The sequence below is a fragment of the Buceros rhinoceros genome, unplaced genomic scaffold (genome assembly GCF_000710305.1).
Source record: "Buceros rhinoceros silvestris isolate BGI_N320 unplaced genomic scaffold, ASM71030v1 scaffold46400, whole genome shotgun sequence".
NCBI classification, from domain to species: Eukaryota; Metazoa; Chordata; class Aves; order Bucerotiformes; family Bucerotidae; genus Buceros; species Buceros rhinoceros.
Window position 1 is genome coordinate 20190 of NW_010389911.1, and position 11343 is coordinate 31532.

General features: G+C 42.4%; 1 protein-coding gene across 1 annotated transcript in view; it reads left to right on the forward strand.

The window, feature by feature from the left end:
- Positions 1–11343, forward strand: part of LOC104492900 (protocadherin Fat 3-like) — a gene marked incomplete at both ends in the record, with an annotated part of 41726 nt that overhangs the window by 16970 nt on the left and 13413 nt on the right. Inside the window, 3 exons of the mRNA XM_010135507.1 lie at positions 1454–1603; positions 2596–2753; positions 10871–11318. Of these exons, the coding sequence (XP_010133809.1) occupies positions 1454–1603; positions 2596–2753; positions 10871–11318 (756 nt within the window). The remainder of the gene's footprint in view (positions 1–1453; positions 1604–2595; positions 2754–10870; positions 11319–11343) is intronic.

Here is an 11343-nt window from a genome sequence, read left to right on the forward strand (position 1 = left end):
TACCTTTTTTCCTGCATTTAAAGGCTACTTTCATAGCAGCTGCACACAGATGTCCAAAGGTAGAAGCTGACCCTGCATCTCCCAAGTTCCTTATTACAACCAAGAAAAAGTTGACTGATGTGGAAGCTGTATATTCCTGAGAATTCAGCAATAGTTATATTGTGTTTTGCATCAATGTAAACCGTTTGCAAATTCTTTAAGATGAGGACAATCGAAACAGATTTATTTAGAAGTCACATAGGTTTCAGCCAAACTCCATGGAATACAGGAAGTGCCTTTGACACTGACAGCCTTTAAAGCGAGCCCTTGATGTGCTTAGCTTGCTGGATGTTAAGATTTTAGGAGGTTTTGAAGAACTTTGATGTAGTTGTGTTGAGCAAGTATTTCAAGCAAATTTAAAACTCAGTATTCACCTGTCCCTTCAGGATACCTCCCTTATGAAATGAGTAATAGTTCTGAATTCACCTATTCTTGGGCAATATTAGATTCCATACTAATAAAAGATTTTTAGGAAAGACTTGACATTAGCATTCAAAGCAATTTTAGGCAAATTATGCTCCTCCCTAAATATAAAAGGACATGGATGTTTTGCACAACTTATGAATTGCAACTGGCTATTTAGAATATTAAGCTGCTGCTTTCTTCATTTAGGTAATGGCAAGAAATACAGTAACTTATTTTTTATTTTCAAAATTTCTTCACTCTGATTTCTTAGTGTCCAGAGCAAGTAATCCACTTATCCAACTTTTTTTTCTTTTTTTCTTTTTCCCTGGATGTATGCAGTTCCAGATACAATGGGACTTGTGTAGTAGAAGAAAGGAGGACAGGTTTTGGCAGCCTGGGCAAGATGCGCCGTAGATGTGAGAACTCAGAAATGTCAGGAGGAACAGGGGGAACGGAACAAGTTTGCCTATGCTGTACGATCAGGCTGGCAGTGTGTACTGTGCTGAGGATGAAAAGTCCAGCTATCACTCTGTAGCCTAGGAATAGCTTTTTCTTATTTTGTCTCCTAGAGAACTCTACCTCCTTAAATTCGCTTCTTATGGGTGTGCTGGGGCAGAAGGAGTGCATAGCTTCAAGTCTTTTTTTTTTTCTTCATATCTGTAAACCCGTCCATGCAGGAGGCTTTTTGAGAAAATGAACGTCCCGAGAGTCACGCCACCAGTTATAAACCAGTTACTGCTCATAATAGTTGGGTTTTATAATACTTTGCCATGGGTTTTAGGGCAGCCTTTGAAGGAGAACCGTAACGGTTTTGCTGCATACTTGTCCAAAGGATGTCTCTTCTATGAATTTATTATTATTATTGTTGTTGTTATTGTTGTTATTATTATTATTATGCCATTCTTCCCTTGTACTGAAGTGTGAGATCAATAATTGTCTGTCATTACTCTTGAATCGCTGTGTCATGCTTTACATTGTGTATGCCTGACAGTGTATTAACTTCTTGCAGGAGGCCTCTGCCCAGGGTCTAACGATCCCTGTCTGGAGAAGCCATGTCCAGGAGACATGCAGTGTGTGGGGTATGAAGCTAACCGGAGACCGTTCATCTGCCAGTGCCCACCGGGAAAGCTTGGCGAATGTTCAGGTGCACGTCACAGCGGTAAAGGGGGATGTACTTGAACAGCAAACTACTGCCTTTCTCATTTTGTAGGTAGAGGTGCACTGAAATTAATTGAAGATGTGCTGCTTAACCCTTCTCAGCACTGTATCTGTTTACAAGCCCTGTAAAATACATGTCTTCATAGCTATGGGGCTGTATGAAGGCTGTGATCCAGTTTCTGTTCAGAAATTCCCACTGACTTGGTTGAATCCCAGATCAGTAAAACAAGCTGCTGAGAAAACAGGACTTTTTCTAGAGACTGTTATGCCAGATGTTTTCCTGCCATGGGCAAAGCTCTATAAATTAACATTTCTGCTTACTATTTAAAGATTACCGAAATTCCAGTCCTTATTAATGAAAACACTACACCACCCCAAAAAGAAAGTTCGAGGACATTCGTTAGTTCTCTGCAGCTTTGGTGTTCTCTGGGATACAAAGCGCCAGGTGGAAACCTGGTGAAGTGGAGCTTTCTGTTGACTTTAGTGAATTGAGGGCTGTGTGACAGAGGACATGTGCTATTTCCCTGATGGAAACACAGCACTTACTGAACTGTATCACTGTGATCCTGGGCAGTGGTTGCAGGGAACTTACTGCAAGGTTTTGGCTAGGATCTGCCCACACTTAACATTTTACCCGTAACTCAAGTGCCTGATGTGCACGCACGGTAGTATTTGACTCTGTTATCAGTGAGGTGGGATCGCTGCCTACAGGGCACCTTGAAAATGCTGGATACTTGAAGAAACCTCTCTTTTCTGTAAGTATGGAGAAACAGAACTTTCGTCCATCCCCTGAAAAATAATGTTTAAAACAAAAATGGAATTTTTTTTGTAGTAAGTGCCATCTTTTTTTCCCAACTTTTTAAGTTGGGTTTTATTTATTTCTTCCTAAGAGATTCGCGTTAGCACAATAAATTCTTTGATTAGCTTGACAGTTGAGGAATTATTTCATGTGTCACTAAAAGAACATGTGTCTTTTCAAAATGGTTATTTCAGGCCACACTTCCCTCAGCTTTGCTGGGAATAGCTACATTAAATACCGGGTTTCTGAAAATAGCAAGAAAGAGGAATTCAAGCTGGCTCTCCGTCTGCGAACCCTGCAAAGCAATGGGATTATAATGTACACCAGAGCGAATCCCTGTATAATTCTGAAGGTAATTAAATTAACTTATCTTTTCTGCAGTTATTTTTCTCAACTGTATGTTTTCTGTTGGCTCGTGATTTGGGGAATGCTGTTCTCCTTTCAGCTGCAGATTGAGAAGATGAAGTCTGATCTGTGTCATGCTTACAGGGAAAAACAGTTTCGACAATGGCAGCAACAACAACAACAAAAAAGCAGCTTGTTAGTGGTGCTTTACTTGGAAAATGCTGCATTGGGTGCTGTTCTTTATAAGAACATTATGTGTGTCTGCATGCAGGAGTCAATCTGCATGAGATATAAGATTCGGCCATTTATATGACCATATAGTCAAAACAATGCATGCTGAAATAGCTGTTCCTCCCCTGTGTCCATGCCTGTGGTTACAGTATACGCTCTCACTGTTGTCGATTTAGTTCCAGAAACCAACTGCTTAGAGCATGTCTCCTACTGAATGTGAAGATGTCTGTACTCTGAGTGCAGAAAGATTATTTGTTGCAAGAGGAATGGGGTAGATGGAGATTGATATGGAATCAGTATATAATTGATAAGCTTTCTGTGCATTTATGTTCTCTGTTGGTTTTCTGTGGAATGGCAAATATCTGCAAGATGGAAAGGGAATGCTAGCCTCATCCAAGAGCCTGCATGCATGGTATTTCTGCTAGAGCCTCTAAGGCACAAAGTTAAGACACTGACTGCTGTAAACTCAGCCACGACCTATAATTCAGCAGTGGGAGAAATGGCACAGAGCCTTTCATGTCTGTATTTGCAATCTTTAGATTTCTTTTGGATGAATGCTTAGGTAATGTTAAAATGGCTAGATGAGTTATTAATGGGCAACAAATACTTTTCTAGCTAATACTTTTAGACTGAAATGTTTCATGAGCAGGAGTACGGTCTGTCATTCACTGGGGACTTTAAGCAGTGTTCAGATTTGTACTAGGTCATTAAGGTCTGCTTTGAGACATGTAGAAATGCATTGTTTGAACTTCTCAGTGCACTATTTTGTTCAAAAAACAAAACAAACCAAAAAAAAACCTGCAGGCTTGAAGACCTTATTTGAAGTCTTCACCATAGTTGCTCTTAGCAAGTATCTGTTGGGAATGTTTGCGGTTCTGCAGTTTTGAGAAATGCTTGGAACAAAACAAATGGACTCGGTGGAAGGTGTCGTGAAGACTTGGGCCCCTCACTTCAAGAAGGACGTTGAGGTGCTGGAGAGGGTTCAGAGAAGAGCAACAAAACTAGTGAAGAGTTTAGAGAACTTGTCCTCTGAAGAGTGGCTGAGGGAGCTGGGACTGTTTAGTCTGGAGAAGAGGAGGCTCAAGGGGGACCTTATCGCTCTCTACAATTACCTGAAAGGAAGTTGTAGGGAGGTGGGGGTCGGTCTCTTCTCCCATGTTATGGATGACAGGACGAGAGGGAATGGCCTCAAGTTATGCCAGGGGAAATTTAGGTTAGAAATCAGGAAAAATTTCTTTACAGAGAGGATTGTGAAGCACTGGAACAGGCTGCCCCGGGGGGGGGGGGGGGCCCCCTCCCCCGGGGGGTCGCTCTCTACAATTACCTGAAAGGAAGTTGTAGGGAGGTGGGGGTCGGTCTCTTCTCCCATGTTATGGATGACAGGACGAGAGGGAATGGCCTCAAGTTATGCCAGGGGAAATTTAGGTTAGAAATCAGGAAAAATTTCTTTACAGAGAGGATTGTGAAGCACTGGAACAGGCTGCCCAGGGAGGTGGTGGAGTCCCCATCCCTGGAGGCGTTTAAAAGCCGTGTGGATGTGGTGAGGGACATGGTTTAGGGACCCTGGCAGTGCAGGGGAAACGGTTGGACTCAATGATCTTAAAGGTCTCTTCCAACCAGATGATTGTATGATTCTAAGACAGTAGGAGATGATACAGAGGCAGACTGAAAGTGGGTTAGAATGATGATAGTGCAGTTTAGTTTATTGTAGTGCAGTGTATAAAACTATCGTGATTAAGGAGTACAGCAGGTCAAGTCATAGGCAACTGAGTGGAAATCTCCAGGTGAAGCTGGGAAATTTTGCCGCCAAGAGTAAAAAGTGATGTTACAAAAGAATTAGTAAGAGAGCCCCTCGTTGCAGTCACCTGGGTTGAGTTTTCAGTTGTGGGTAGGAATGATGTGTTTTTGGAAACTGCTTCCCACAATCACCTAACCATTTTGATTTGGAATATACTGGGAGGAAAAATAATTCTTGAAGGAGATGCAACAAGAGCTGTGGCTACTTTTCTCTAACTCATAGGCCAACCTCCAGATCATGTTCTGTTTTGCTTCCAAGCTCTAAGAAAGGATTTCCAGCTCTGAATCCATCTCCTGCAGCACTTAGTAGAAAGATTCAGACACAGCTGCCACCTCACGTCTGGTGAGTGAGGTCCAGGATCCTGTAGCTCCATTTCTCCCATGCACTGAGCTGAGAAGGGCACAGACAATTCCCTTCCCAAAGCCTCATGCTTGGCCTTTAGGTAGGGCAGGATTTGCTGTTGCAGTGGGTACATCGTTTTCCCAGGTCTGGTCCTTCTATAAGGCTTCTATAAGCATAGGGTTTAAAGAAAAATGAAGCATTATGTTCAGCATGTTTTTTTAAGAACTGTCATCACTTAAAAGATCAGGAATTCTAGAGTTTTGTATGAGAAGGTCATTTAGCAGAGGAACATCAGACTAGAGTCTTGCAGAAGTGCTCCATGGCAGACAAATGGTTTTATGCTCAAGGGATGCAGCGGTAACAGGTCTCTTCAAGGATGGCAGCTGACTCATGAACTGCACTTTGGGGGTCCCTAACTCAGATTATTTTCAAGCAAGTTAGACTTAGACTTTCTAAGCATACGTTTTTCATTTGTAAACCAGAGGTAAGGCTTCTTTTCTTCATTTACCGGGTGTGTATGGTGTGAGATAGGGAGGTGCTCAGAAATGAGGCCATTAAGTAGATTAATTAGAGGTCTATAAATGTGAAATTGTTATCATTTGAGCATTGCTTTAAATTAAATTAAACATGAGGAGAAGCTTTCCAAATAGAGGATAAAGGATTGGATCCAGTGCTCTTTTGAGCACTCTGGCATCACTCCAGCAAAGCACTTAATCACTTGCTTAACTTCCTGTATTTGAAGGCAATTGGAACTACTCACATACCTTAATTTTAAGCATGTACTTAAGTATCTGCCGGATTAGCACCCGAGGGCCCAGCACCACCACTGAGCTCCAGACAAAGTCAGGGTGGAAGAAATTTAGACCCACCACGTAGTACAAGCCCATGGGAAGATGGGCACTCCCACTGTTGGGGCATATAGGGACATTGATTTTTTTGAAGCAAGTCTCCCCTGTTGTAGTCTGTTTAAAAATTAATGCTGCAATATGGTTTTCCATGTTTAAATGACCAGCTTAATTTTGGGAGCTCATACATTTGTGATAACTCCAGGGATGGAAATATTTCATAATCATAACACAGTGTCCTTGAAAGCATAATCAATTCCACAGAGCAAACTGCTTGTCTACTACTTTGCTGAAAGTGTACCAGCTACACTGTATTGATACAATATAATATGGGTGTTATTTATTCAGCTGTTTCAAATAAAACAACTCATCCATCGATTTTGAGAGGTTAGCCATTTTTTTTGTTGCTTTTAAGACAATTGGAGCAAAATGAGATGCAGGTCGATGGCCTTTTTTCTTTCCTTTGAAAAGATTGCATGTGCCAAAAACAGTATCACCATTTCGTTTTTCCTATGTAGCATCTCTCTGGGAAAAGTAAGATTTAACAATTGAAAGCATTGTGAGGCCATTGCAGAAGAGAATTTTGTAAATTTTTTTGTTTTATTTTTTCAAGGAGTATGATAGACATTCAGCTTGTTTTGTGAAAATTAAAGGAGTAAAAATAGGTAAAGAAAGAATTCCCCATCATGCCAGAAATATAGCTCTTAAATGGTATAAGGCAAGCATATGTTCTTCCATCCAGGCAGTTAATGTGAAACTTTGCATGGTTTAGTTAAGTGTATATTACACTTTTAATGCATTACTGCTGCGTGGCTTATGCTGGATAAAACTGAAGCTTGGATGTGATCCCAGTTATGGCTGGAGTTGAAATGAGTAATATTTTAATTAAATATACCATTTTACACAAACGAACCTGAAATGTAATTCGGCTAACGAAATATTTCCCCAGATAGATTAGTAGGCAGCATGCAGTACCCATGGTGTGTGACTGCAGATGGACTGTGTGAGCTGAAGGGGGTCTCAGAAGAACCATTTGATCATTTTATTACCTATGTTGATACACAAATATGGATGGTAGCCAAACATCTTAGCCAACCTAATATTCTAATATAATTTACAATATGTGTTTGGCTCCATTTTGCTCATTGAATGAAACTGTTGAAATGTAACAGATATTGCATCAGCTTTTAGAGCCTTCTCTGTCCTTTGTACACCTCTACAGGTGAGGAATTGTGTGTCTGTAAGAGCATACATGCTTAAGGATGCATTAACAACACTGTCCTAGTAGTTTTAGTGAGAAATACTGTAACTAAGCCCAGAAAGCTCTGAGAGGTAGAAGCTTGGTGGGAATTTTCTGCCCAGCTTGGGTGAAGCAGTATCTCTCTGCTTTCATCTTCATGCAGAGGGTCTCTGCTGGTGTCGTGGGCTGCATTGCATTGGTGAGGGGATGCAGATTTTGTATCTCTCTGCTGTGAGATGGAGTAACTCAGTCTCTCTGATGTGTTGCATCACATAGACAGAAAAAAAGCAGTGCCACACATTTGATACTGAACTGAGAATCTGATGCTGCCAGCCCTCACCTAGACCAGTCATCCCACTGAGGTTATTGTCTGGATAAATGCTGAGCCTGGACAGCAGCACTGGCCATTCACTGGATTTGCTTCAATGTGCCTCGTTTAGTAAGTTAACTTGAAGTTCAGCTTTTCTCAATACCAAGGTCCAGGCTATAATCCAAGAGCCCCCTCTGAGGATTGAACAGGATCCCTGACATCACAGCAGTGACATGGAATCACGGGAACCCTGGGAATTAATTGCTGAGTCAAGGACCCATGGTTGAATTCTCCATGCTTAGGAATGGAGACATCATTTTGTCCGGTTGAGTGGAGGGCCCTTCTCCTCCCTGATCAGCCAGCCTAGCTGCTAAGCAGTCAGGCAGGAGCCCCTTCCAGCACCTGCTCCTTGCCAGCTGTTCCTTCTCTTCCTCCTCCTTCTAGTCTCATAGGACCATCAGGGGGCAAATATTTCCTCCCTGTCCTGCTACAGCGAGACCTGTGACCATCAGATTAATGAAAGTACTTTTATGGTCCCGTTGCTAGGAGTATCAGGGCATGTCAGAACCCTTAATGGATATACCCGTAGAGCAGCGGTGTGAGGTAGGGAAGTGACGTTATCCCACTTTTACTGATGGAGACCTGAAACTAATGACTTGCTTGAGATCTCAGAGGAAGATTGTTGCAGAGTGTGGATTCCCATGCATATCTATCATATCTTAGGCTAGTAGTGTAAGCGTCAGACCATCCTTTCCATCTTTCACTCTAGCCTCAGGTGGGGGTTACTAGTGCTTTTTTAATAAAAAGGAGGAAACATACCCTTTCAGACGATATATATTTACTGTGTATGTCAGATCATCTGCTGGTAAAAAGAAATAAAAGTGGATGAGAAAGATGTGTAAAACATATTTTAATGGCAAATCTTTTAGATCATCATTTCCCCTATACAAATGGTGTAATATTTATCCCAGGTGTTCCTATGTGGTGTTGTATTTATAAAGATAATTGGAAAAGCATGTTCTCTGAGTAAGGGTAATAGACATGCAGGCAGTAGGTCCTGCAGGGTATGAGTAGTCTTAGGGGAGGTATATGTATATTCTACACAATCAGTGGAACAGTTTCCATAGGAAAAAGCCTTTTGAATAAGAAGGAAGTTAACTGCTTATCCAGCGATGGCTGTTTTTCAAAGTGTAATATGTTGGCATGTATTTTTCTGTTTGATTTGTATTCCTATTGAACCAGACCACACTTTCAAGGCTTGTGGACTATTTTGTTGCACAGGGAGAAAAGAAACTATTGGTCTGTCTCTGGAGAGAAAACAGCTCAATTTATCAGGCATCTTGTTTACTAAAATTCCTCCTGAGCAGCTGCTTTAGTAGGCCAAATTTCAATCTACAGAAAAAGTTTTGAGTCCTATAAGAAAAGCCTTTTTAATGAAAAACGATCCAGACTTATTTTTCTATACATCCATTAGCCTTTTTTGATTGAGCTGCAAGGGTACCAAGCAACATACAGCCCTCAGGCACATTCTATTACAGTCATAGATCTCATTTCTTCTCAGTTTCATTACATCCTACAGGACTTCAAGATAGCCTGCTGCCCATAGCAGGGCCTAATCCTTGCTCTTCTGGCTCCTTCTACACATGTATCCCTCTAACACCCCTCATGCCATGCAGAGTAGGTAGGTAGCTGCCATTTACAGGGAGCTTGTCACATGCTTAGCTTCTCTGTGTCCACCCTTTGACTTGAGGGTACAGCCCAGTTCAAATACAGTCAAGAGACTGAGGTCTGGAAAGGAGAAGGAAATCTAGAGATCATCAGAACTCAAGATTTTACCCTTAGCTTTTCTACAACTAGTTTTGTGAACCTCCAAGGACAACAAAATGCTGCTAATGACAGGACAGCACAGTCTGCTCCTGGAGATTAACAGTATCCAATTTACCTTCCAGCCACATCAGAGAACTTGGCAGAGTTTGAGCACCACCTCAGACACATGCCAAGGGATATCTCTAGCTAACACAGTTTTAAACGACTATTCATGCCAGAGATGGCCAAAAATGGCCAAAGACAGATGGACACAATGCAGCATCCTCACATCTGCATTAGCCATGCCAGTTTAGCAGGCCACCAAAGCTCTGGGATGTTCTTGCATTGACAGCTATGGCAGCTTTGCTCTGCTGGGGAAGAGCAGTTAGGGTTGTGTTACGGATAAACCAAAGAGAGTACAATGTGTGCTGCAGGGAAGGGTGAAAAAGGACACAGCACCTGAACTTTTCAGGGGAATAAATAATGGGACAGAACTGTCTTGGGATGGGGTTTGCAGAAATAAATACTTGCTAGAGCATGACATAAAGGTAAAATAATTGCAAGAGCTTTCGGAGAGCTTGAATCCAATTAATGTGTCATAAGAAATTATTTCCAGCCTTGTCAGCCGTTTTAAACTTATCTGCCATCTGTTAGAGAAAGCTAAAATCTTTGGGTAAACTGATAATCAGGAAAGCAGCACTTTATACCTATTTCCTCACTCTGCACTTTGCCTGCCCCAGCAGATTTTTCACTTTATGAGGACTTCAGATGGGTGAGGGACAGGAGGGTGGGTGGGAAATCTTAACAGTTCCTCTAAAGCCATGAGCCTAGCATAAATATGAGGAAAGAAAGAATAGTAAGAGCCATTTTACGTCATTTGTGAGGTATACACAGAGTAGATAGTGTAGCATCCTTGGAAAATAACGTAGAGAAACTAAACTTGTGATATTTAGGGACAAATCCACTCCTTGCTGAGATGCTGCAAAAGGTTACAGGATGTGAAGGGCACAGGATGTGTGCATGAGTGAGCACATAACATACCTAGCTGAAAGCAGTGGCCGTTGACTTTGCCTCAAGTCTCTCTCAAACAGTCAGAGGTGGTCTCTTGTCCTGACTGTCTTTTTGGTAGCATCAACAACTGGGAGCAGAATCACAGCACACGGGTCTATGGCAGGACTTGCTCAGAGAGACACGACTGCTCAGCAGCAGAGCCAAGAACAGAACATGGATCCTCCTGTCCATGCCCTGTTCAGTGAGACGTACCGTCAGCCCAGTCCTCGCCTGTGTTCTGCATCTGCAGTTTTTGTGTATTATCAGTTTGTTTGTAGTAACTGGCTTTGGGTAAATTCTAAGTAAGCTGATATTTATCACCTTATTTTTTTTCTGATTATAATGGCACAGCTTTTTACTGTTTTATTGTCATGTAGGAGAGCAGCTTTAACACTGCATAGAGACTGTCTAGAAGTCCTGTGTGTTTCCAGATTCCCCGTGAGAGCATACTACAAGACAGCTGAGTGCCTGAAGAGCTTTGATTTCTGTTTTCCTCCTGCAGATTGTTGATGGCAAACTGTGGTTCCAGTTGGACTGCGGAAGTGGCCCAGGAATCCTGGGAATTTCTGGCAGGGCCGTTAATGATGGAAGCTGGCATTCGGTCTTCCTGGAGCTGAATCGCAATTTCACGAGCTTGTCCCTGGACGACAGCTACGTGGAGCGCCGCAAAGCCCCCCTCTATTTCCAGACTCTCAGCACAGATAGCTCTGTCTACTTCGGCGCCCAGGTCCAAGTGGATAACGTCCGCAGCCTGACCGACAAGAGAATGACACAGGTCTTGAGCGGCTTTCAAGGCTGCCTGGATTCAGTTGTCCTAAATAACAACGAATTGCCACTCCAAAATAAGCGCAGCAGCTTTGCAGAAGTGGTTGGCCTGACCGAATTAAAGCTTGGCTGCGTCCTCTACCCCGATGCCTGCGAGAGGCATCCCTGCCAGAACGGCGGCACCTGTACCAGCGGGGCATCAGGGGGGAA